The sequence below is a fragment of the Colletotrichum destructivum genome, chromosome 8 (genome assembly GCF_034447905.1).
Source record: "Colletotrichum destructivum chromosome 8, complete sequence".
In the NCBI taxonomy this organism is placed as follows: Eukaryota; Fungi; Ascomycota; class Sordariomycetes; order Glomerellales; family Glomerellaceae; genus Colletotrichum; species Colletotrichum destructivum.
In genome coordinates, this window is record NC_085903.1 from 1893685 (window position 1) to 1916424 (window position 22740).

At 54.5% G+C, this 22740-nt stretch overlaps 10 protein-coding genes across 10 annotated transcripts; 7 read left to right on the forward strand and 3 right to left on the reverse strand.

The window, feature by feature from the left end:
- Window positions 1–146: 146 nt before the first annotated feature.
- Window positions 147–2234, forward strand: CDEST_12432 (uncharacterized protein; the record flags this gene model as incomplete). The annotated part of the gene is made up of 5 exons (XM_062928588.1): window positions 147–153; window positions 207–246; window positions 297–1716; window positions 1767–1937; window positions 1995–2234. 5 exons carry the CDS (start codon window positions 147–149, stop codon window positions 2232–2234), a joined length of 1878 nt encoding a protein of 625 aa, XP_062784639.1.
- A 594-nt stretch (window positions 2235–2828) lies between these two features.
- On the forward strand, window positions 2829–3141 carry CDEST_12433 (uncharacterized protein; the record flags this gene model as incomplete). Its single annotated transcript, XM_062928589.1, has 1 exon — window positions 2829–3141. The coding sequence occupies one exon, from the start codon at window positions 2829–2831 to the stop codon at window positions 3138–3140; it is 312 nt and encodes a 103-aa protein (XP_062784640.1). The 3' UTR covers window position 3141.
- Window positions 3142–3289: 148 nt separating this feature from the next.
- Window positions 3290–4039, forward strand: CDEST_12434 (uncharacterized protein). Its single transcript, XM_062928590.1, has 2 exons — window positions 3290–3594; window positions 3677–4039. The coding sequence occupies exons 1-2, from the start codon at window positions 3517–3519 to the stop codon at window positions 3773–3775; spliced, it is 177 nt and encodes a 58-aa protein (XP_062784641.1). The 5' UTR covers window positions 3290–3516; the 3' UTR covers window positions 3776–4039.
- A 915-nt stretch (window positions 4040–4954) lies between these two features.
- Window positions 4955–6352, reverse strand: CDEST_12435 (uncharacterized protein). The gene is made up of 2 exons (XM_062928591.1): window positions 5718–6352; window positions 4955–5646 (listed from the first exon to the last, which is right to left on the reverse strand). Exons 1-2 carry the CDS (start codon window positions 6264–6266, stop codon window positions 5215–5217), a joined length of 981 nt encoding a protein of 326 aa, XP_062784642.1. The 5' UTR covers window positions 6267–6352; the 3' UTR covers window positions 4955–5214.
- A 399-nt stretch (window positions 6353–6751) lies between these two features.
- On the reverse strand, window positions 6752–8166 carry CDEST_12436 (Putative small ribosomal subunit protein uS17; the record flags this gene model as incomplete). The annotated part of the gene is made up of 4 exons (XM_062928592.1): window positions 6752–7112; window positions 7187–7425; window positions 7686–7944; window positions 8125–8166. 4 exons carry the CDS (start codon window positions 8164–8166, stop codon window positions 7044–7046), a joined length of 609 nt encoding a protein of 202 aa, XP_062784643.1. The 3' UTR covers window positions 6752–7043.
- Window positions 8167–8360: 194 nt separating this feature from the next.
- On the forward strand, window positions 8361–13323 carry CDEST_12437 (Putative Spc7 kinetochore protein). Its single transcript, XM_062928593.1, has 3 exons — window positions 8361–8672; window positions 8723–12419; window positions 12481–13323. The coding sequence occupies exons 1-3, from the start codon at window positions 8463–8465 to the stop codon at window positions 13137–13139; spliced, it is 4566 nt and encodes a 1521-aa protein (XP_062784644.1). The 5' UTR covers window positions 8361–8462; the 3' UTR covers window positions 13140–13323.
- A 735-nt stretch (window positions 13324–14058) lies between these two features.
- On the forward strand, window positions 14059–17734 carry CDEST_12438 (uncharacterized protein; the record flags this gene model as incomplete). The annotated part of the gene is made up of 2 exons (XM_062928594.1): window positions 14059–14351; window positions 14446–17734. 2 exons carry the CDS (start codon window positions 14059–14061, stop codon window positions 17723–17725), a joined length of 3573 nt encoding a protein of 1190 aa, XP_062784645.1. The 3' UTR covers window positions 17726–17734.
- Window positions 17617–19695, reverse strand: CDEST_12439 (uncharacterized protein). Its single transcript, XM_062928595.1, has 2 exons — window positions 18810–19695; window positions 17617–18756 (listed from the first exon to the last, which is right to left on the reverse strand). Exons 1-2 carry the CDS (start codon window positions 19396–19398, stop codon window positions 17936–17938), a joined length of 1410 nt encoding a protein of 469 aa, XP_062784646.1. The 5' UTR covers window positions 19399–19695; the 3' UTR covers window positions 17617–17935.
- Window positions 19696–19826: 131 nt separating this feature from the next.
- CDEST_12440 (uncharacterized protein) lies at window positions 19827–20589 on the forward strand (the record flags this gene model as incomplete). The annotated part of the gene is made up of 3 exons (XM_062928596.1): window positions 19827–20295; window positions 20355–20478; window positions 20534–20589. Exons 1-3 carry the CDS (start codon window positions 20056–20058, stop codon window positions 20587–20589), a joined length of 420 nt encoding a protein of 139 aa, XP_062784647.1. The 5' UTR covers window positions 19827–20055.
- A 134-nt stretch (window positions 20590–20723) lies between these two features.
- On the forward strand, window positions 20724–22551 carry CDEST_12441 (uncharacterized protein). Its single transcript, XM_062928597.1, has 3 exons — window positions 20724–20988; window positions 21037–21865; window positions 22114–22551. The coding sequence occupies exons 1-2, from the start codon at window positions 20929–20931 to the stop codon at window positions 21526–21528; spliced, it is 552 nt and encodes a 183-aa protein (XP_062784648.1). The 5' UTR covers window positions 20724–20928; the 3' UTR covers window positions 21529–21865; window positions 22114–22551.
- The last annotated feature ends 189 nt before the right edge of the window (window positions 22552–22740 follow it).

The window sequence follows — 22740 nt, forward strand, 5'->3', positions numbered from 1 at the left end:
TGCATTCTAATCTAAGCCCGTGCATCTCAACCATTACGATTCTATTCTGTGCTTCGACGTCAAATCAACCCCGATAGTAGTACTGTTTTACCTCGAATATTTTTGATGACACCAAAAACCTTACGTTGATTCCACAATCCGCGACTATGGCTAGTGAGTCGCGATGCGTCGGGCACCTCGCCAAGACAGTTGCTGATCCTCGACAGGCCGGGCGGAGCGCATGCAACAGCGCATGCGAGGCGCAGGGCAAGCTCTCCCAACCATTGCTACGTGAGGTTTTGGCTGACATTTCAAAGACATGGCCAGATCGAGGACGTTTCGTTCCAATTGGACTTTGGCGATGACCTCACGACCGAAGTCGAGCCCGAGAATAGCCCAGAGAGGCCGCCACCCCGAACGACACCCACACCAAACACGTCAGCAAAGAGGCGGAAATTGGAAAGCGATACGGTGCAACCGGCGAGACCAGCGACGAGTGATGCGAACCTAATCACCCGGCAGTCCGTAGGGAAGGCCGATCCCTACCAGGCTCAAGAAGGAATCTCTACCGAACCCACGCGAACTGTGGTCGAGCAACCCGCCACAAGCCCGAAAGCTGCCGTCGAACCGTACGATCCCGACCCCATCGAATCTCTGCCGCCTTCGAGGCCTGTCGCGCTTGCGCCAGCCATCTCACCAGTGTCGAAAAGGGTTACTACGGAACACACCGAGGTGGAAGAAAGCCCTCTGGATGCGCCAGGCAGTGGACGACGACGCACAGTCACCACCAGCAGTGCTGTTGCGTCAAGTGCTAGATTACAGCAGGCACTTTCACCTGATGACAACGAGACCGAGCCTATCCCGATATCTTCTCCGCTGGAGCGTAAAGCACGGAGAAATACGAACAGCATGCGCCGGTCAACGCTCAGCTCCCGAGGAAGTCGAGAACCTGCCGCGTCTGAGGATGACGGTCTGAATGAGCTCTCGCCGGGTCGGGCGAACAGGGTCCTTGAAAGGACAATATCCCCCGAGCTTTCTTACCATATCGACGCGGCGTTGGCGGAACCAATTGAACCTATCGATGAGCCACCACTAGAACCAGTATTTAGGCCTGTTTTGAAGCCGGGACCAGAACCAGAACCAGTTGCGGAAGGTGAACCCGAGCCGGAGTCGGAACACTACGAAAGCTTGGCGGAGGAGGTGAATGCGAACGAGGCAGCCGAACGACTAGGACGAAAACGACCACGCAGGAGTCCCAGACGACCGTCTCCTGAACCAGACTCGACCAATGCCGACGAGGAGCAAGAAGAGCCACTCCCCAAGAGACGCAGAAAACAGTCACAAAAGAGCCCAGCTGAACAGAAGCAAGGGAGACCAAAGGCGTCTTCCAAAGCTAAACACTCCCCAACGAAGCGCAAAAGGAAGCAGGGGGCCGACGGGGCCGAGGAGTCAATTACTATTCCCATCCAGCGGTTCACCAAAAGAGTGCCAGTCGCGGAGGGTAACGACGATGACGCCGACGTGCTCAATCTGGATATACCGTTTGCTGCGCGTGGTGGAGTCAACACCGTTGATGTACTAACGCAAATGTGCGACGAGATCATCGAGGCAAGTCTGGACACCCTCAAGGAGGGTGTGCGAAACGCAACAGATAAAGCCACCAAGAGGGAACATCAAGTGCAGCTCCGAGCTCTGGAGGCTTACCAGGAGGAGCTGAGGACTCGACTCCTCCAGCATGTGGGTATACAATGTCCGGGACCCAGTTGCCACTGCTGACTCAAGTTTAGACCATCCTCCTCGACGCACTCCACAGCTTGCGCAAGCGAATACGCAGCGTCCAGAAAGAAAGGATCGCTCTTCGGGACGAAATCATGCAGATTCGTGCCGAGCGAGAACAGGTGGCACTCCGGAAGGACGCTGTCAGAATCAAGCACGAAAAGGCGACCCAGGAAGCCCTGGTAGGACCTCCCATCCACACTCTAAGTCAGCCTTGCAGCTCTAACGCGTGTCCACAGAGTCAATTGAGCTTATCTTCGCAGATGCATGACATCGACCTGGCCGTGGAGCGTGGTCGGGCGGCGTCCGAGCTTGGCCCGGCTGAGAAGAAGACGGCCGAGCTGGCTAACCTTGAGATTTTGATATCCAGAATTACAGACCAAGCATGCACGCAAAGCGGTGCAGGAGGGTCACTGAAGCAGATCAAGGACTTCAATGCTTTCCTTGAACGAGCGGCCGTGGCCCTGGAAAGCAGATGAGCGCTACACAAATATGAGCGGGAGCTTTCGGTTTTACCAACGTCATGTCTGATTCTTACGCCGCGGTTTGACCTCGGAATGGTGGTGTGGTTTCGTTTGTGGTTGACGGGACAGAGGCAAACCATTGCCGAGGATACCCAGGATATTCGGCATTCGGCTCATTTGATGACTACCTAAGCTACCTACGGTTATTAAGTATTTCTTAGCCCAAACAATACAGCGGTGGGCGGCGGCGGCGGGTACACTGCCTAGGACAACGCACCGCACGGTGCCAACTCTAACGTCCAATTACAGCAATAAGCAAACACTGGGAACAGGCCACCTTTTCCAGAGGGCATTTTGCCCGCCTACTGCACACCAATCAGGCGCCGACCAGGTCGAAACTGGTCTAGATCTCGGCGTTATCCAAATACTGAGAGCGAGCGCCACTACTTTGGTCTGTTCACCCATTGCCGGGTTTGACGTCACGCGAGCCTTGTTCAAGTGGCTTCCTCCATCCCATCAGCTTTCGTTTTGATCAAATCCCCTTCCCTCTTGGGGTCAAGTGTCCCCGAATCGGGGTGGCCGTGTCTGACTGTTCCCACTTCTCCCGCAATGTGGGCGGTCGCCCGGCATCTTCCACCTGTGTCAGTATCCCAAAGGTTCCATCTTCCCTATTCCCACTGCCCGCCTTGCCCGTGTCATGACATCCTATCACGGAAGTACGGCACCTTTCTGGATCCATCGCCAAAGTTTCTACTTACTTTTGAGGTAACACTGCCCTACCCGCTACACACGCCCCCCATTTCAGGCCCCCCGGTCCCTGAACAATATGGCCAGCGACGAGGAAACCCGGGCGCAGCTAGGTGCGTAAGGACCGTTGATTGGATGTCCCGGAAACTACAATTGCCGTCTTGCATCCGATGAAGGGTGGCTTGTTTTGTTGCTTCTGGGGCGGTGGAGGGAGTACGAGGGAAATAAGGGGGTGGGTGGTGGGAAGTCTGTGAGGCTTGCCTTGGTTGGATGAGGTTAGGGATACTCGGCCACCGGATGCTTCAGCTGCGCAAGGGGAAGAGGGCAGGGTGAGAAGCAGAAGTCGAGAGGTTTGTGCAGACTGGACAAGTACATAAGGCGGGGGAGCAGACGGCCTTTCCTCCCACCAACGCTCTCGAGGCCCAGTTGTTGAAAAACAAAACCTACCAAGTCTTTGATACCATATAACATCTCTTTGGATTCTTTCAAGACCGTATAGCCTCATATATAACCTCTTTCCACAATCCCTAGACCTTTCACAACTGTCAACATGCCCGCTCCCGAGGCTCCCCAGCAGCAGGCTCCCATGGAGGTCCCCGTCGAGAACGGTGTTGTCACTCAGCAGCCGGTGGGTTCTTTCCTCCTTTCAACTTTTATCTGCTGTAGCCGGACGCACGTAGAACATCGACTGACACAGAGCACATAACCAGTCAGCCGAGCCCCAGCCCGAGATGAGCCTCCGCGGTGGTGAGGAGGCTGGCTGCGAGATTTGCTGCGGTCTCTGCGGCTGCGAGGAGTCGTGCTGCTAGAGAACCGGTCGGATAAGATTCGATGGAAGAAGAAGGAAACACATGGGTGAAGGGGAAACAAGCTTCAGGGCGAGGGAGGGGAGGGACCGCTGAGTGAGACACCATGCGTCGGTGGGCCAGCTATCTCCCCGTGGCGTTTGGCGACTTTTATTATTACCCCCTTTGTTACTATCACTAACTACCTACCTATCGTAAACTCAAGGGCAGAGTTGGATATGGATGGGACATACCAATAAAATCAAATACTACACACATCGCATCACACGTCTACGTGAGCCTTGCCATGAAGTTGACTTCGTGAGGCTCTTTGGGGGGAGCAAAGTCTTGGGGCGATGCGTCCCCGAGTTGCCAAGCATGCGCCAAGCAATTACCCGCGCACCTGAAAGCTTAGCGTGCAGTGGCCTTTACTCCTTCCCAGGTGCCAGGCTTCGTTTCTTCCTCACTGGGCGAAGTGAGCCCCAGAACCCAAAAAAGTCATCAAAGCTGTGCCCCCTTGCATATTACCGCCCATTGCATCCCGATTCATCTGGATAATTGTTCAGAGTGGGAACACGCCCCATCTAGGCCTCAAACTTCGTTATTCGCAAGGCACAGCATACCGCAAGGACGTTGGACCCCACCCCCCGGCAGATCAATTCACTGAACTTCCACAGAGCATTCTGGATGCAATTGATGCCCAACCATGAACCTATTCCTCCACTCCGTTTAGTATCGTAGCCGCAGTCGTGTCTTGCAAACGTTGATCGCGATTCGAATTCAGTCGAAACGTGAACTCTACCTGGTTCTCTCGCCCGCAAGCCCCCAAACTGCCGGGGGTCGCGGACCGGAAGCTGGATCCCTGGTTCTCGCAACGCGGTATGGGACGAATGTGCTCCTGGCCACGCTGACCCTGCTGAGGGAGTTTACGCGAGCAACTCTCCTCGATTCGCTTGCGTCAAGGAATGCACGTCACAATTTCGGTCCTTCGTTCGCTGTAGCCACCTACAGCTACTGGTCTTGGCGTTGTGATCTTCAATCACGCGCGACCTGCAGCGACGTAGGGTCTGCTGAGCAGAGTGCCTTTCCTTACTAGATGGTTTCCCGTATCATTCGGCAACTCTACGACCTGCCAAAAGGGGGTTGGTTGCCTTGCCAAATTGATATCAGTACCATCCTGAGCATTGATGAAGGCCCAGGTTGAGCGAATGGAGGGCGAACCACAACAGGGCTTCCTTTTCCGTTTTTGCATTCCCAAATGCTCTGCTAGAGGAACACAATAGTCTACAGTCATTTTTACAGGGGCCATTGTCGTTGCGGTTCAGAAAGGCCGCACCAGTCTCGACAACCCTTCCGTACAATACATAGTGTAGCACCCAATCGTCTTCGGCAGCCCACCATCACTTCAGAAAGGGGGGGGGGCTTTTCAACAGCCGCAGACACTGATTGAGCACCACACCCTCTCACTTGCCACCGCCGAAAGCGCCCGTGATACGATCCACAATCGTAGTCTTGCCCTCCGCCTTGCGTCGCTCCTTCTCCTTCTCCTGCTCGTCCCATAGCTTCTGCACGTCCTTGGCCACTTGCGCCTTGGCCTGCAGGTCCGCTCGCAGAGCCGCCTCCTCAACCGCCCGCTCCTCCTCGGGCAGCTGCTCCAGCTTCTCCCGCCACGATTTCTCCAGGTCCGGCCTGGGCTTCACCTCGAAAGTGCCCGGCGCCGTGGGTATCGCGAGGTCGAACTTTGGCGCGGGGAGGCCCTCCTCCTTGGCGGCCTCGATGGCTCTTTCTTGCTCGAGCATGCGCGCGTAGAGTTGATCCGCGTGCATCTGGATGTCTTCCTCCACCTGCGCCGCTCGATTGTAGATGGACTGGTAGCCCAGCGCCTTGAGAAATCTCTGGTGGGATCGTTAGTTGGGACCGTGGACTTCGCAGAAGTACAAAAGGGACGATGGGGCGTTGAACATACCGTCTGCATCGTATAACATCTCTCAAATTTTTGCACCTGGCGTCTGCACATCTGCATTCGGTCCTCCCAGTCGCCGCTCTTCATACAGTTGACCCACTCCTCCTGCTGTATCGCGCAGTTCTCGAGCGCCGCCCTGCCGATGTTGTGTTTCCGCTGTTTGTAGCCTTCCAGCACGTCCATAAGCTTCTCATGATCCGTTTTTGTCTCGGCCTCGATGTCCAAGTAGGGGCGGTATGTCTTCCACAGGTGCGCGTACCGGCCGTCCTGGAACAGGCTCTCCTTGGGCACCTTTGGCCGGTCTTCCGACGAGTCCCCTGCTGCTATCGCTGCATCGCGCTCTTGCTGTTGTGATTGCGCGTATGCGTGCGCCGCCGCCGTCGCCGCCGCCTCGGCTGCTCGGCCGGCCTTGTTCTGGGCCTCTTGGGCCTGCTGCTGGACCTTGACCGGGGATTCGCGCTCGAGGAACTCGCGGAGCTTCGGGTCGAGGGACTTGAGAGGGTCGCCGGACGCGGGCGCGCTGGATCCAAACCAGCCGTCGAACCACCCCATTGCGAATATGGAGTTTCCGGAATAGGTCGATGAGCTCCGTTAGGGTTTCGAGGGGGGTTGTCTAGGGAGCTTGGGGCTCACTCAGGTCGCCGCAAAGTTGAAGCTCTAGAGAATTTCAAGGTGGCCGACAATCATCCAATCAGATACTCGGAAAGACACGAAAGGGGTGTGCAAAAACATAATTCGCACTGTCATGAACACTGTTGGTCCATGGGGTTGATGCATGCCATACTCTATGGATTACTTGATTAGGACTCTGCTCTTATGATTCCACAGGGCGAAACCTCTGGAAGGACCTTACAAAGCCGCCATCCCCATGGAATGGTTTGCTGCTATATTTTTTGCCTGCAGATACGCTGCATTGCTACTAGAAACGCGGTTGGGAGTTTGCAGACTTTTTACTGTTACTATGTTGCTTGACACTCTCACCTTCACCGTATTCGGCATGTGAACATGAGGGGCACTGAACAGCATGTCACTGTATCATGAAGAGCAATTGCACGTCCAACCGTTCCTTGTCATTTTTTTCGTTCATTCGACCCGAGGCGTATCGCAGGTTTCCGTTCCCGCAAAAACCACGAGCCCATCGTGTGTCCAGAGAGCCAGAGATAAAGACCTCTAGTTCACAACCGAGAAGTTTGGCTGATCGAATTCATTTTGGTCTCTGATTCTGCATCTATAACACAATCATGTGATGCAGTTTCCCTGTTGACCTCCCATCCGGTATGTAATGAAGAACCCACACCGCAGTCACGCCGTAAATGCCAATGAGCCGATTTAGAACTTGCTGAACTTCTTGACAGCCTTGCCGGTGCGGGGAAGGACACGCAGGACGTTGAAGCGGACCTAGGTGTTGGTGTTAGCAAACGCATGTCCAAAAAAATCCCTGCTTCGGGCGCCGGTATACTGTCGCAACATACGGTCTTGCTCAGAGGTCTGCACTGTCCAACGGTGACCTGGTCACCCTCCTCAACACGGAAAGCGGGGGAGACGTGGGCGGCGAGGTTCTTGTGGCGCTTCTCGTAACGGGCGTACTTGGGGATGTAGTGGAGGTATTCTCTGCGGATGATGAGGGTGCGGTGCATCTTGGTGGAAACGACAGTGCCGGTAAGGATACGGCCGCGGATAGAGACCTGGCCGGTGAAGGGGCACTTCTTGTCTGGAGACGATCCTTCGTTAGCAACCGAGTTTTTGCAGTGCAAAGTATTCCACCGCATAGCGCATCGCGAATCTCGTCTCCCGTGGTGTCATTCGTTTTTTGTCCTCCTCTTCCGTTCGAGCTCCTTTCGTAACTGGCAGCTGCTCGCTGTTTGCCGTCTTCGTGTGGCGCAGAAGTCCGTCGTTTGAATGTGCGAATGTCGTTCGTCCGGGTCGTGCAAATCCCAATAAAACTTCAATCGCTCTCGATCGCAAACGTACCGATGTAGGAGCCCTCAATGGCAGTGGTAGGGGTGCGGAAACCCAGACCAACGTCCTTGTACCATCTGCGGCCGCTCTTGCCGGGGCGAGCAGACTTCGCCTTGACCTTCTGGTTAAGGAAGATACCCTTCTGCTTCTGGAAAGCCCTCTCGGACTGGACGGTCAACTCGGTAGCCATCTTGACGTCGTGATGCGGTCGGGTCGACTGGGCGGGGTGGGTGCTGTTGAGGTTAGAAGTCGTAGATGCTGAGCCGCGCAACTTTTCACCAAAGCGAAATCGAGAGTTGGGAAGGAGCGAGTTTGTGCCCTTCCTTAGGGTTGAAATTTTAGCGAAGTGGATCTGACAATGGCCCGTGCATGGGCAGGTACTTTCAGGTCTGGCCGAGCTCGGTCAGCCACACTTGCTCATTGATCCCATCCCTGCGCCCGCATAAGCCACAAGCAAAAACACTTTCTGAATGGAGCTGTCGGCCTGTGGCATAGCTGCATTGTGGCTGCAAAGTCTCTGCATTTGGACTCCCTGTCGATGACAGCTGATGCCACAGCAACAAGGCGCGTCTATTGACATTATTCCTGACGGGCCAATCAAACGCCCGATTGCCGGTAAACACAACCACCCTTGCAAGCCCACTCACCCTGTTTTGGGGGACTTGGGACATTCACGCCACTACAGATACAAGTCGCGTTCTCTCACCCCCAAAGTTTGAGAGGTGACATGTACACGCCTAGCCTTCCCATCTGAAGCCCGGTCCTCCTATATCAACATTTATTTCCAAAATGGCTTCGTTTGGGGATGCGACCATGCCCTCGACGCGCCGGACACGCAAGTCCATCGGGGCGACGGATTCAAGGAAGAATGGTGACAAAGAGAATGCGACGATCGACGTGGGTAGTACTCTAGCGGAGAGTCGCAAGAAGTCGCGAAGCAAGAGTATTGGCCCGGGTGGCTTGGACGCACTCAAGAATGCAAATGGGAACCGCAGAGCTGTAAGCTTGCCCTGCAATGGACTCTCTGCACCCCTGGCTAACATGAACAGTCCCTTGCAGTGCCTTCACGGCCTCCGCCCCGATCTATCCTGAAGCCTACGGTACCGCTGCTGCCCGAGATCCCGCCGCACCGAAAGCGCGGAGCAGATCTCATTGACCTTGGCCCACCGCATTCGAGCACCCCGACAACCACAGGCAGCGCTGACCTCACGGGGTCCGAATCCAAGATCGCGCTGCGCACGGAGGAGGAACAGCAGGCGGCGGCAAAGGAGCGGGCCGAACGAGATCGCAGAGATGCCCGGCGCAAGTCTCTTGCGAATCGTCGCGTGTCTTTCGCAGCGGAAGCTACCCTTCACACATTCCACGAGATCGAGTTCAATCAAGAGTCGACATCGTCAACAGGTTCGACGCGTCGCAGATCCTCCGCCGTAGGCCCATCCAGCGAAGAGCCGCCGAATCGCCCATCAACACCGCAGGAACAGGAGGATGACGTTGTCCCACAGTCGCCAGACAATCAGCGAGAACTGCATCAGAAGAAGCGCAGGAGAAGCTCCACTGCTCCCCTGATGGAGTTCACAGACAATGAAGAAGATACCATGGCTACCGGGTTCAGTTCCGACTCAGAGCCAGCAGATGCTGTGGAGGAGGTTGCCGATGAAGATGAAGACGAAGCTTCAGATTCTGACAGTGACTCTGACAACGACGGCACAATGATGACAGTCGACGATCACGAAGTCACCGGTGCCTCGGTTATGTCTGGGCGCACCACTGCAACGGATGATGATCAGGACACTCTAGACGAAGCACTTCGAACAGCTGCACGACAGGCCGGTACCCAACGGTCCGGCTTCGATGACAGTGATGACGAAGAAGTGATTCCCTCTTTTGGATGGATCAAGAAGGACAAACCTCAACCAGAGGCAGGTCCTAATCAGAGCGACCCTACGCCTCCTTCACGTTTGCGAAACAGTCCTCCTGCGGATGACGAAGAGGGTGATGCGGACATGGACATGGATATGGACATCACATCTGCCGTCGGAGGTATCTTCAACAACAAGACATCTCAAGACATCGAACCCGACGAAGAAATGTCCATGGATGTCACTCGTGTATTGGGAGGCATCTTGTCGAAGAGCAATATCAGTAAGACGGCATTGGCTGACACAGTGTCAGAGGATCAGACCATGGAGTTCACCACGGCGGTTGGAGGCATTCAGAAATCCAACGCCAACGGCCATGACGACGAGAATGATAATGAGGACATGTCAATGGAATTCACTAGTGCGATTGGTGGTCTGCTACCGACGCACACAAAGAGCGACGCGGCGCAGAAGCGCCGGAGAACGCTAACCTCCCGCAACAACCCGGAGGATTCAACCATGGACATGGATATGACCATCGCGGTCGGCAAGATCCTCCCCACTGCAGACAAAACACGCCCTGAGGATCAGACCATGGGCATGGATATGACCATTCCTTTCGGCCGCATCCTCTCAACAGAAGATGAGCCTGCGGAGGAAGAGGAAGCAACCGTGGGAATGGATATGACTGTCCCTTTCGGCAAGATACTGCCCACAGCAAACCGGCTGCCTGAACAGGACGAGGCGACTATGGGGATGGATATGACTGTTCCTGTCGGTCGTATCTTACCGTCTTCCCCAGTATCAGAACAAGAAGAAGTCACAGCGGGTATGGACATGACACTGGCTGTCGGAGGCATCATCAGAGCGCCCCAGTCCCCTGAGGCTCGGGTTGCTGCCAAGAAACTTATGGAAGCGGAAGTAGACAAACCAGACACACCTACCAAGTCTATGTCAGCCAAGCCTGCGTCGCCCACCAAGAAGCTTGTCGCCTCCGTCAAGAAGCACACAGCCCCAGCATCTGATGCCCAAAGCAGCCCTGGGTTCAACCCTTTCCAAGGCAGGGGTCTTCGCCAAAGCATGCCTCACGCAGGCACCAACTCGGTATCGCCGGCTCGAAGTAGAACACCTAGCCCTCCGAAGTCTGCGGCCCCTACTCATGCTGTCGCCGAGACCCCACTTGACAGTTCGCCTGTTAAGACGCCGCAATCAGTCAAGAGGCGAGGCCGCTCCCAATCGCCCGTCAGGAAGCCTGCCACTCCGTCTCCCGCGAAGGCTATCAGTCGTTTGAACGTATTCCAGCAGGATCCTGCCACCGGCGCAAGGACCCCTACGGTGATCCTTACTCCCCAAACCCGCAGGCACTCCGGAATCGGCGCAGACAAGCCTGGGCTGGGTTCGCCTCGAGTTGCCGCCCTTTTGGACCGCAGAGGCTCCCTTGGCGAGACCGTTAAGCAGTTTGTGCCCGGCAAGGCCCGTGGGGTTACCTTTGGGGATCCACAAGTTATCGAAGACGAAATCGACAGAGACCGCCAGGAAGAAGAGCACAAGGAAAATGGTCGCAGCATCCTCGAGCGCGAAGCTGATGGTGGCGAAAACGAGAAAGACGCGACTCTGAATCTAAGGGAAATGATTGAGAGCTTGAGCCCGAAGAAGAAGCGCATGCAAAGTCGCAAGAGCCTTCACGTCGGGAGCGCAAGAGGATTGCTTGGAAAGCGGCCGGCGGAGCTTGATGATGAGGAGGATGGCGAGGACCATGATGGCGTCAAGAGGCTCAAAGGTCACCAAGGCAGTCCCGTCAAAAATGTCAAACTGCAACAGCCACCCAGTAAGGCAGAAACCACTGGTCGCAGGTTGACTCGATCAGCCAGCAAAAGTGTGGAGGAAGACGGCGAGCCCAAGGCAACCCCTACTCATTCCGAGCCCCCCCAGAAGCTGGCGACTTCGGCCAAGTCACCAAAGGCCCACGGTCGTTTCAAAGACATCGAAGAAGACACAATGTCTCAGCCGATGAATCTTGACGGTTCCCCTGTTCGGGACGAGAACGAACTCATCAGCGAACAGCCGGAGGAGCGTATTCACCTGCAGGATTTCCTGAACATGACGTCGATCCGTTTCATGGAGTTGACAACAACCAAACGACGACACACCCAGGCCCCAGACATGTTCAAGGATGGACTGCTGGGCGGCAAAGATGACATGTCCCTGGAGCGCTGCGTCGTGGCTGGTGCTTGCACGGTGCCCATGCTTGAGCTTTACCAGCACTCCTGCCGCGAGCTGAAGAAGTACATCTCCGAGGGTCGCAGGATCGTTCGAGAGATCGAATCGGAGACATTCGAAGAAAACCCGCCGCTGTTTCGGGAGTACATGTCCGCCTCGCCCGACTTCAAAAACATTCTCGACAATCAATTCAAGAACGGCAAGACTCATGCTCGCCTCGAGAGCAAGGCCATGTGGTACGAGTGGCGCATGAAGCTCCAGGAGGGGTTGAGAGAGGGCCTCGTCAGGATTTCCGAAGGCATGGCCGTTGATGACAAGGTTCTGCACCAACAGCAACAGCTACTGTCCTCTGTCTTGCCTGCCATTGCGTCGCGCTTCACCGCTCTTCAACAAGAGCACCAGAACCTGCAAGCCGTTGCAGAAGAGCTTGCTGACTGCGACCCGGAAGAGCTCGAGGCCGCCAGGTCAGACTTGGCCAACCTCGAGACCGATGTCGAAGAGAAGACCCGGCGTATTTCCGAGCTCCGCCGGCAATTGGAGGAGGCAGAACAAGGCATCGAGGAACTGATGCAGGAGAAGCAGCAGTGCCACGAGGACATTAAGGAAGCGGAGAAGATCCGCGAGGAATGTCGGGGCTGGTCGATTAGCGAGATCAGTGCGCTCAAGGGTGAGTCTCAGCTTCCAATTGCGATGGAATACCGACCCCCACATGACTAACATGCCTGCAGCGCGAGTGGATTCTCTTGAAAAGCAGCATGGCTGGGCGGTGACCGGGGTCTCCGGGAGCACCATCTCGATGACATACCGGCGCGAAATCGAGCTGGTGTTTGACATGGCATCTTTCCAGCACGAGCAGAAGAACTCACGGATCGACTTGTGGTACATTGCCACAAACCGCGAGACCAATCCTGCGCCGTCGACACCGGAGAAGGAGTTTTTCCTACAGTGTATTCGGGACCACATCCGAGGACTGCCGCAGAGCCGCACTAAAATTGCGGATCTCCTCCACTGGGTTCGTGCGGCGTGGGACAAGGCTAATTGCACCTCGAACCACATCCGCCAGCTTAACATCACGTTTCCCACGGCCGTCGCCAGGACCTCGGACTCATCCATTGCTGTTAAGTCGTCTCTCCTTCTGCCGCCCATCGCGACCAAGGTAGAGGTTGCTCTGGAGATCCGTGCTTCGAGCAGAACGGACGGGGTCGAGTTCGCCCTGCATCCCGAAGCGAAGGTTATCTATGGAGAGCACTTCAACACTGGGAAGATGGGAGAGTTCTTGGCGACGCACCTGGGGGCAGATGCATTCTCTCTAGTTGAGGGTGCCCCTTCGTGGAGCGCTGTGGTTGTCGACCTTCACGAGAGGCTTTTGGCGAGGGGCAGGAAGTAGGTAGGGTTTGGAAAATAGGGTTCTCTCGGTAACGAATGATGATGTTGGAAGGTTGCTTTCGAGGGCAGTGTTTCCGGTTTATGGCGCCTATGGTGGATACCCAGAGCATGATGCTAACCGCATAACGTACTCATGTTTTGTTGATTAATGCATATATATATATATATTCAACCGTTGTGGTTCAGGCTCTTCTCCGACTTCGTCTCCTTACTCTTCAGTCCTGCACCGGCTATCAATTTCTTCTCATGTAGGCACCATACTGTTCATCAGAAGTGCCGTCACATTTATGGGGTTGAGGAGGTGCTTCAATGAGATTGATTAACGAAGTGTAGCCCCATGTTTTCTCTGCTCATATGACATTTCATCATTGCTGTCCCATAATAATCAGATGCTACACCCCCCTTTCCACCTGTAATAGTTACATTCATCTTGAAGCTTTGGGTGGTTGTCTTGCTGTGGTCCCATTGGCGCCTGTTCCTTCCTCATAGGACGAAGAATGCCCCACATCACCGAAGTCATCCAGATTATCCCCCGTCCGTCATCCTCCCCGTTCATCCCTAGCCTCTCCCCTGAATACTATCACCTGGCACTTCACGTTACCATCACTCAACTAACCAGGTCGAAGCGAATGACTTAAGCCCTCGCCTAGGTACCGTCACGTGCTTACTAGCCAGACCGCCCACTTGTTGCTGCCTTGATAAAGATTTCCTGCTGCTCCTGTTTTTGAAGAAAAAAAACCCCCTCTTTTTTCTCTTCAACTCGTATCGACGACTATTGCTGCTGAGGTTTCGCGCATAGCTCACTCCCAATCGATACTGTTTTCATCCCCTTTCTCTCACTCTCTATCTCTCTCACTCTCTATCTCTCTATCTCTCTTCTCACAACTTACAACTCACAACTTACGACATAAACAGCCGCCATGGCTTTGTCCGACGAACTTTGGCGCTTTGCAAGCGAGGGATTTTATCTCTTCGTACGCATCTTCGGCGTTCTTCTCGGCTTGATCTTGACGATCCTGCTTTGTGCCGCTTTCGAGCACTACGCCACCTTGGCCATTTGGGCAAGCGTTGGTTTTCTAACCCTTGGTGTTCGCCACCTGTGCGAGCAGGCTACACAGGGCCTTCGGGCTCAGTGGCTTACTCTACCAGACCGTGACATCAAAAAGCCCAGGATTCCTGGTACCTGGCCTGGAATGACGTTCCTGTACTTCTCGTAGGCAGAGGAGTCTGGTATCGTCAGCCCAGTTATGTGAGCCTCATTGTCCGATATTTCTTCCATCCCGATCATGAGCTGACCGAATCCCCAGACCCCCTTCGCCACCGGATCAGGAGGTGTGCGACCCCATTACCGATTCCGAGGATTCGTCCAAGGATGAGAAGAAGAAGGAGAAGGCCCTTGTGGCCGAGCATAAGAGGATGATCAATCAGATCAAGGCGAATCACGCAAGAGAGATGGCCAAGATCCACGGCAGACACAGAGAATTCCTGAAGCAGTATCGACAGTCTTCTGAGTACAAGGACAAGGAGATTGAGAGCCTTAAGAAGCGCGTCGGTGAGCTCGACTTTCACCTCAACTTCCTTGAGACGGAGCGATTTTATCGGCCGCAACTTGAGCCCGTCCCAACCGATCTCTGCGACCATAACTTCAAGACCCGTGGCCGGTACCCAACCATGTCTGTCAGGCTGCCGATGCTCGAATTTTCCCTCAAGGATGTCGTCCGCCGTCGCAAGGCTGAGACGAATAGCCCGTTCGAAGTCACGATTTACAGAATGTACGATACGACGGTTCTGTCTGACGGACCTGTTTCACTCGCCCAGTCTTCCCCCGATGCCAGCAAGACCGTTGGAAAGCTCATCGAAAGTCCCATCGTCGTCCCGTCTCCAGTCGTCCAGCCCGACCAGCCTCAGTCTTCTGTCTTGTCTCCCGTCTCGACTCCGCCGCCTACGCTCCCTGAGACTCCCTTGTCGCCTGCTAAGAGTCCGTCAGCCGCCGTCGCCGTCACAGATACTCCTTTGCGTCGTCGCATCTCTCGTCAGTCTTTGGAACGATCTCGTCTCAAGTATCTGGTTAAGAAGCTGGTCCAGCTTCGCGCTAGCTTGAGCGCCAGGCCACAGGCTCAATGCTCCGAGACCGATCTTGCGCCGACTCCTGCAGAGTTACAGACCCATGCTCTGCCGAATTTGCCCATCGAATCTCCTCTCCCTCGCCGTCCTCGAGCTCTTCCTCCTCGAGTTCGTCGTCTTCGAACTCGTCAGAACGTTCAAAAGGCTGTCTCAGAGACGTCGTCGAGCCCTCCTTCCCTTGAATCCGCCTCGCCTCCTCCTCTTGACCCCGCCTCGATTCCGTTGCCTGCATCACCCATTCCCTCGAAATTGGCCGCGCCTCTCCGCCCGATCTCTCCGATTGCTGCGCCAGATTCCCCCGCACTTTCGGATCTCCCGCCGCTGCCTATCTCGGATCGTGACTCAGAAGGCGATGACAACGACGACTATTCCGACAACGGAGGTAGTACGGTTGCTGTCAAGCAGCAGCAGATGGTGAAGGCTTTGCCTGCTCCCCTGCCTGCTCAGCCGACTACTGTTCCGTCTGTCCCCGTGTCAGTCATTGCCAGCTTCATCATTTCGGATAATCAGATGGATGTTGATGCCGAGACCAAGCAAAAGACGAAGGGAAAAGAGGAAGAAGAGGGGGATGAAATGGAGCTGGACAATTCAGATCGCATTCGGATGACCTTGGTCGATTTGGATCAATGTCAGATGGATTTGGACGATTCAGATCAAGTTCAAAGGGGTTTCGAGATGCAAGATGTTGACATGGAAGACGAACCGAAACAGGATGTCGATATGACAGATGAACTGGGAGAGGATGTCGACATGACAGACGAGCTGAAAGAGGCTCAGGCACCGACAAGCCGTGATATCGACATGAGCGACGACCTTATTCCTCCCACTGACGCTGGCGATGCCGGCGGCGACGATGAGATGGATCTCGATCTTGAATATCAGACCAAACTCCAAGTTGCCGCCTTGTTGTCCGGAAACCCCTCTCCTGCGACTACCTTTCAGACATCGCGGCACCAAATCCTCGTCCAGCCCGGCGGAGTAACTCCCTCGACTCCTGAGCCTCATCCTAAGAACACCAAGAAGATTAGGATCAAGTTCATTCAACGTCGACAAGACAGCCCCTCGGTGGAGTCAAAGAGCTCACAAAAACTCATTGGTGACACTGATGAGGACGACTTCAACCAGAATGAGTACTTCGTTCAACCCCGACAAGCCAGCCTCTCAGTAGAACAAGAGAGCTCAAAAGGATCCATTGGTGACGCTGATGAGCACGACTCTGACCTGGCTAACCCTGAAAAGGCCCAGGTGAGTATCGAGCTTGCTCAACGTCGGCGGACCATTCCCACGGTGGATTCGGAGAGGTTGCGGAAGTCCATTACTGCCAATGAGGACAAGCCCGACCAGAAGGCTCCTTCGACGCCAGAACCTAAGCCTGAAAAGACTGAAGCGAAAGTCAAGATCTTTGAACGTCAGCAGGCCAGTCCGACAGTGGAACCGGAGATATTGCAGACCACATCCAATTGTACACCCAGCCATATTCAGGCCGGGAATGTTACCCCTTCGACCCCGGTGCCCAAGGTCAAACAGCCTGAAGCAAAGGTCATCATCTTCCGACGAAAGCCAGCCAATCCTATGATGCCCCGGAAGAAGACCTCCAAGGGTCAAGGTGTAAAAGGTCTTAACCAACAGAACGCAAATTCCACGCTCCAGGTCGGAACCTCGCCTTCCTTATCCGTACAAGCCCCGCCAAACCTGACCAGCGGCTCTCCGTCCGAAGGAAGAATCCGTCTGTTCCAGATGACTGCGCTTCAAAATACCTTGTCGCTTACTACGGCCCAATCTCTGCAACGATCCCAGCTGTTTCCAGATAGTCCAGCTCGCAAGCATAAATTCGACGAGGTAGACGCGGTCGACGAGGACTGGGACGGAGACATTGACCTCGACGGACCCCCTCGCAAGATCGCACCCTTGCCCGCGAGAGCTCAAAAAGGCCCCTCGGCCGTCGACGAAGAGACGCGTCGCCGACTAGCTCTAGAGGCAAAGAGGCGTTGGCTACTCGTACAGGAGCAGGCAGCCATTTCCAGACTTGACCCCGTCGTGGAGCACCCCAGGAGCAGACCACCGCCCCAGGTAGCGTCTGAAGAAGTGTCATCCCGAGACGACCGTCTACTGTTGTTTGAATCCCCTGAGCTGGGACAAGAGCTACTTCACAAGCTCCAGGTTCTATGGCCAATCTTGCCGAAGGACGAGGTTGATCGGATACGACTGAACAAGCTGAGGTCATGGGCACTCGCGGAGTGGCGCAAGCTTCTGAATCCGGCAGGCAAAGACAAGCTCCCGGCAAACACCTACATCTCCATGGACTCATTCGAGCGCGAAGTGGGCAAGTGGATGCAGCGAGTCGTCAACATGATGGTTGAGTTGAACGTTGTTCGTGAGGCGAACCCCGTTCTACGGAATTGGAGAGAGCTTGTGGTCCAACAAGGACCTCGTCCCGAACCGGAGGTGAAAGGCAACAAGTGATCAACCGCCTAGGAGCTTGAATGAACCGGAGCAAGGGTTGTTGCTAGGAGATGAAGAAAATAAAACACCAAAAAAAGTACTCAAAAACGCTAAAATACGAAAGAAGAAAAAACCCTCTCACGATAAACACCTCCTTTTACATCACCATCGCGGAAGTCGGAAGTCGCGGTTTGTACTTGCTGTTTTGTGTACAGTTTGTCAGTGTTCGGTCTACCTGTTTTTCACTTTTGTCCAGCCATTTGTACCGCCGCCACCACCGCCAGCCCGATTTGGTTGACCTTCGCCGTCCTCAAGAGCCCACGCATCATCCTCAAGAACTTCCCACTCTGGTACAGCAGCCTCACTGATGAGCTTCTTCTTGAGCTTGTCAGCAAGCTTCAGGGGGCTAGGAAGCTTAAAGCTGCGAACGAACTCGGAGCCCTCAGCACAGCCGAGGAACGCATACGTTGTGCCGTGGGAATACCGCCCCATCCAGGAAGGGGCTTTGCCGAGGTCTTCCTGGTCGGGTGTGTCATGCTTCGTGGCGGGCGATGAAGTTGTCGGGGGATAGAGGCGCCCAGTTTGAGTGCTGTAGAGTTGTTGGCCTATGAGCAAGTTGTATAGGTTACGACCCATGTGGCAGACATCCTCGAATGAGTTGCGGTCCCCAACAAAGGCACCCTGAGTGCTACATGCCCAGGCGATATCATATGCCAGCAGCGTCACGCCTTCCAGGAAAAGGGAATGGGCCACCGGATCTTCTTTGGCTAGAACAGGCAAGGCTTTCTCGACAAATAGTGGTCGCGGACGGGGAACGTAGTGTGGCTGACTGTCGCGCTCCTCCGAAACAAAACTAGGAATCGCCGAAGAGCCGGGGAACGGGACCTCGCCATGTTGGTACGACGAGGCGAGGTTAAAGATAGTGGGTCGCGGATAATCGCGATGGGGCAGCGTGATCTCCGCGGGAAGCCGGATGGAGAGATAATGAGACGTCAGAGCCAGAACATGGGCAATGTTGGCAAGAGAGGTCGACAAGACATCGGGTGAGGCCGCTGTTAAAAAAGGTCAGTACCAGTCTCCAACAGCACCTGGGTATGAGACTAACCATTCATAGACGAAAGGTCGACAATGTCAACGCCGCCGATCTTGAAATCATATCGAGACGACGAGCCTTTCTTGACACGGCGCAGACCGTACAGCTTGGCAGCCTCCATGCAGAGAAAGGCTCGAGTAGACGACATCTGATCAGCACTGCGGGCCCATTTGTACTTGGCGACAGAGATGGAGCGCTCAGACTCCTCGAGTTGTCTGTTTCGGCGAACAGCAATACCGCTCGATGCAGATGCAAGCTCCGACTTTCGGCAAGCAATGGCAGCTTTACGATCGACAATCTCCCTCCTGGCAGCGGCAATCTCATCCCTCAGCTTGTCGGCCTGTGCGATAATATGGTCCGTTCGATCTTCAGCCCTTTTCAATTCAGATGTCGAATGTTCAGCAGCGATAGTCGGGTTGGGCGCATCGCCCGATGCGTCTTGGGCAAGCAGGGCATTGATCTGATTCTGAAGACTCTCATTCTCCATCAACAACTGGAGGTTCTTGAGGCGACCCTCATAGCAGTGGTTCCGGGCATCCACAGCACAAAGGAAGGGCAACCGCTGAGGATTGTGGGGTCTTTGACAGACGTTGCAGTTCATTTTTCGCGATATCTGTCGAGTCCAGACAATAGGCGCCTCGGGATCGACACCTCAAGGCTTCGCGCATGGACAAAGCGTCACTCGAGGATAGGATTGGGGATCCGAATTTCTTTTGATCAACGGATCGCGGATAGATAGTGAGAAAGTTCCAGCCGTGGGAGGAAGCGGCGACTTCATCTACAGCAGCTTCCAGGGCGGGTGAGTCGATCAGGCGACTCGTGAGTGCAGGTTGTTGCTGGAAGGTTGTCGGGTCATAGGAACAAGGTCGGGTGAGAGGCACCAGAAAGGGAAGCAATGACTGCCGTTGGCGCAGGCTCGCAGCGGACTCCGGCAGGCAACAGGGGTGGTCCCAACTCCATTTGGATCCCAGTCCTCTCTCCCTTCCCCGACCGACAATGCGCCACACTTCCTCGTTGTATGACGCCACACATAACTATCAGCAGGCACGAGTGGCTCACCCACAGCGGCTATAGCACTTCTCAGCGGCACCTGGCACACCCTGACCGACTTTCTAGCCATTGTCATTGCGACCACCACACACACCTAACACCAAACTTAAGAACGCTTTTGAGGTACGGAGAAAACAAACAGAAAAAAGTCACTCATCACCGGCACAAAGAAAACTCTCCAATCGTCTTCAACTCCTCCGCTGCGAATATGGCCGACAACGAATCCAGCGAGTCGCAGAGACCCAAGTCGCTCCAACCCACCAAGACGCCTGAGCCACGATTAGACCAGCAAATGGTCACCGGCAGCACCCCCAGCAACACCCCCAGCACCCCGGGTGTTTTCCCTTCTTTCGACTGGGAAGAGTTCGAAGTCCGGTATGAAAAGGCCCTTGCGGAGGCCGATGGGAAGGAGAGAGAACTCTTGCTAGAGTTCGACAGTCTCGTGAAAGTGAGGAGCTCATCGTCGCCAGTCTGGGCTTACAGGCATGCTGACCATATCATCTACAGTACTTCAACGTCTGGGCATCCACTTCAAGTGCTCACGACAATGAACGTGCAGTTAAGCGTCTCCACACGAGGCAGAGATATGTCAACTTGGCGGAGAAGAATATGGCTCAAAGGGAGGAGCACAGTAAGCCATCACTCTCTTACTACAGTTTCCTTGCGATTCACTGACACATCCACAGTGACCGAAGTGCTCCGCGCTTTCCAAAGCGCTCTCGCCCTTCTAAGCCGGTCTTAGGCTTCGGATCGTTGCTCTGGCGGCAGGAAAACTTTCAAATCAACTATTGGTATAATTATGCAGGAGCGTGCATAAATGTACTCATCGTTCTGTATCCGCGCTGGCGCGTTTGCTTTCGCGGGTCGAACGTGATGGTGATGAAGGGGACTACTCCACACGTGATCCAAGCTCCAAGCGCGCTGGGCCCACTGACGCCCTTCCCAAGTTCGAACTTTACATTCTTTTGCATCATTTCATCTTCCCGACATATATTACGACCACCTTCGGAGGGGGAAAAAACCGTAAGAAGAAAAAAAAAGAACAGAATTCCAACAACCGACATCATCTTAATCCGGGAGTATGGCTGCGGTAGGACCAAGTCCATTGCAGGCACATGTAGCTGCGCCGAATGTCACCAAGGTAAGTTCAACTGCGTCGAGCATTCATCAATATGCTAACTTTTCACAGGATGACTTGATGGCGTTCTTTGATACGCACTTCTCGGACGCGGCGATTCAGGCCTTCAAGTCCGATTTCTTCAATCCGAACCAGCAATTTAGCGCTGCCAATGCGGGCCCTTCGTTCGAAGAAGATATCGACATATTGGAGGAGGAGGAGGAGGAGGAAGACGATCTTGGCTACTACCCCGATGGCGTCAAGCGCACGCTCACTGACGAGCAAATCGCCATGTTCCGACACTCCGAGCTCGAAGCTCTGAAGCGAGAGCAGGGGCGGGTAGCTGAACGTCGCTCAACGGTGCCACAGCCAGGCCAAGCTGGTGAGACTGGTGATGATGGTAGCCTCAAGACTGCCGAATCATCTCATCAGCAAGGCAGGGCAACCAAGAACAAAAAGAAAAGAAAAGGAGGGAAGGCCAAAAACCAAGAGCCCAAGCCCGACCTCCGCAAACGGACCTGGGATGTCGTCGAAGCAGGACTCGACACCCTCGACTACGATTGACTCTGTCGAACCAACACACAAAAATTTGCTTTCAACGCCCGGGCTGCCTCTGGGAAGGAAACATGGGCCGTAAAAACGCCTCTGTACCTATCTATGCATGCCAGATGCTGTTGCCGGGAAGAACTGTAGGGCAGACATCTGTCTGCAGACCTCCTGTGCACGCATCATCGTTCTCACTGTCGGCAGAAACGCTGGGCCGGACACACGCTCTTAGATCTGCCGGCGACCTGAACACCCGATGTCGAGAGCAGCTGACTCCATCGGTTCAAGGGCTTGATATGCGCACACAAAACAGGTTCGACAACCTACCAACAACACTTCGGAATGATACAGAATGGCAAGTGAACTGCGCTTTTCTCTCCCTCCCCTCTGCTACTTCCCTTATGCTATGATGAAACCTTTGTATCGTCATCCTTAGTCGGATTCACAGCCAGGGACAGACGGCTTCTGGCTCTAGTCAGTAGCTTGAGTCTCACAGAGCTTGGACATGTCGAGCAATAATCTTCTCTCTGAAAGCATAGATTCCAGACCCCTCACGACCTTTTCAATATCTCACGACTGGACAGTTGCTAACAGTCGCAACAGATATATTGAGAAGGCATAAATTGCCTACGGTCATCGACGGTAGTGTCTGCAGGATCCAGGAGGGGTTATTTTGGTTTAGGAGAGGCCGCACTGGCAAGAGCATAAAGTGCCTGCCCCGATGGATCACAGCATCATGGCTGGGAGGATGGTGTTAGCCGCTGATGGGAGCAGAGCAAAGAAAATACGGCATTGAATGGAGCCAACGAAGGTTACGTACGATACGCTTGGTCTCCATATACAAGTTGGTTAGGTGAGACTTGACATCTGCTATCGGATTAGTCAACGGGTTAGTGTATGGGGCAGATTGATTCAGATTGCTGTCGCAAGTCTGCACCAGGAAACGACTCGGTTGAGATGCACATTTGATTCTGCTTGATAGTGCCTCTGCATGTCTGAACCTACCTTCTGCATGCCTTTCCCACGGGGACTAGATTGAATGTGCACTACTTCTTCATTATACTTCAGACACGCTTTTGCCAACATTACATCTGCAGTTTGCATCCTCTGGCGTCTGAACGATGCCGGCTTTGGGGGAAAAGCACTAGGAAGGAAGCACTAGAACGCTAGCCGTGAGTCGAAACGCTGCAGTCCATGTTGGACGACAGGGACGTGCGCGAAACATTGGGC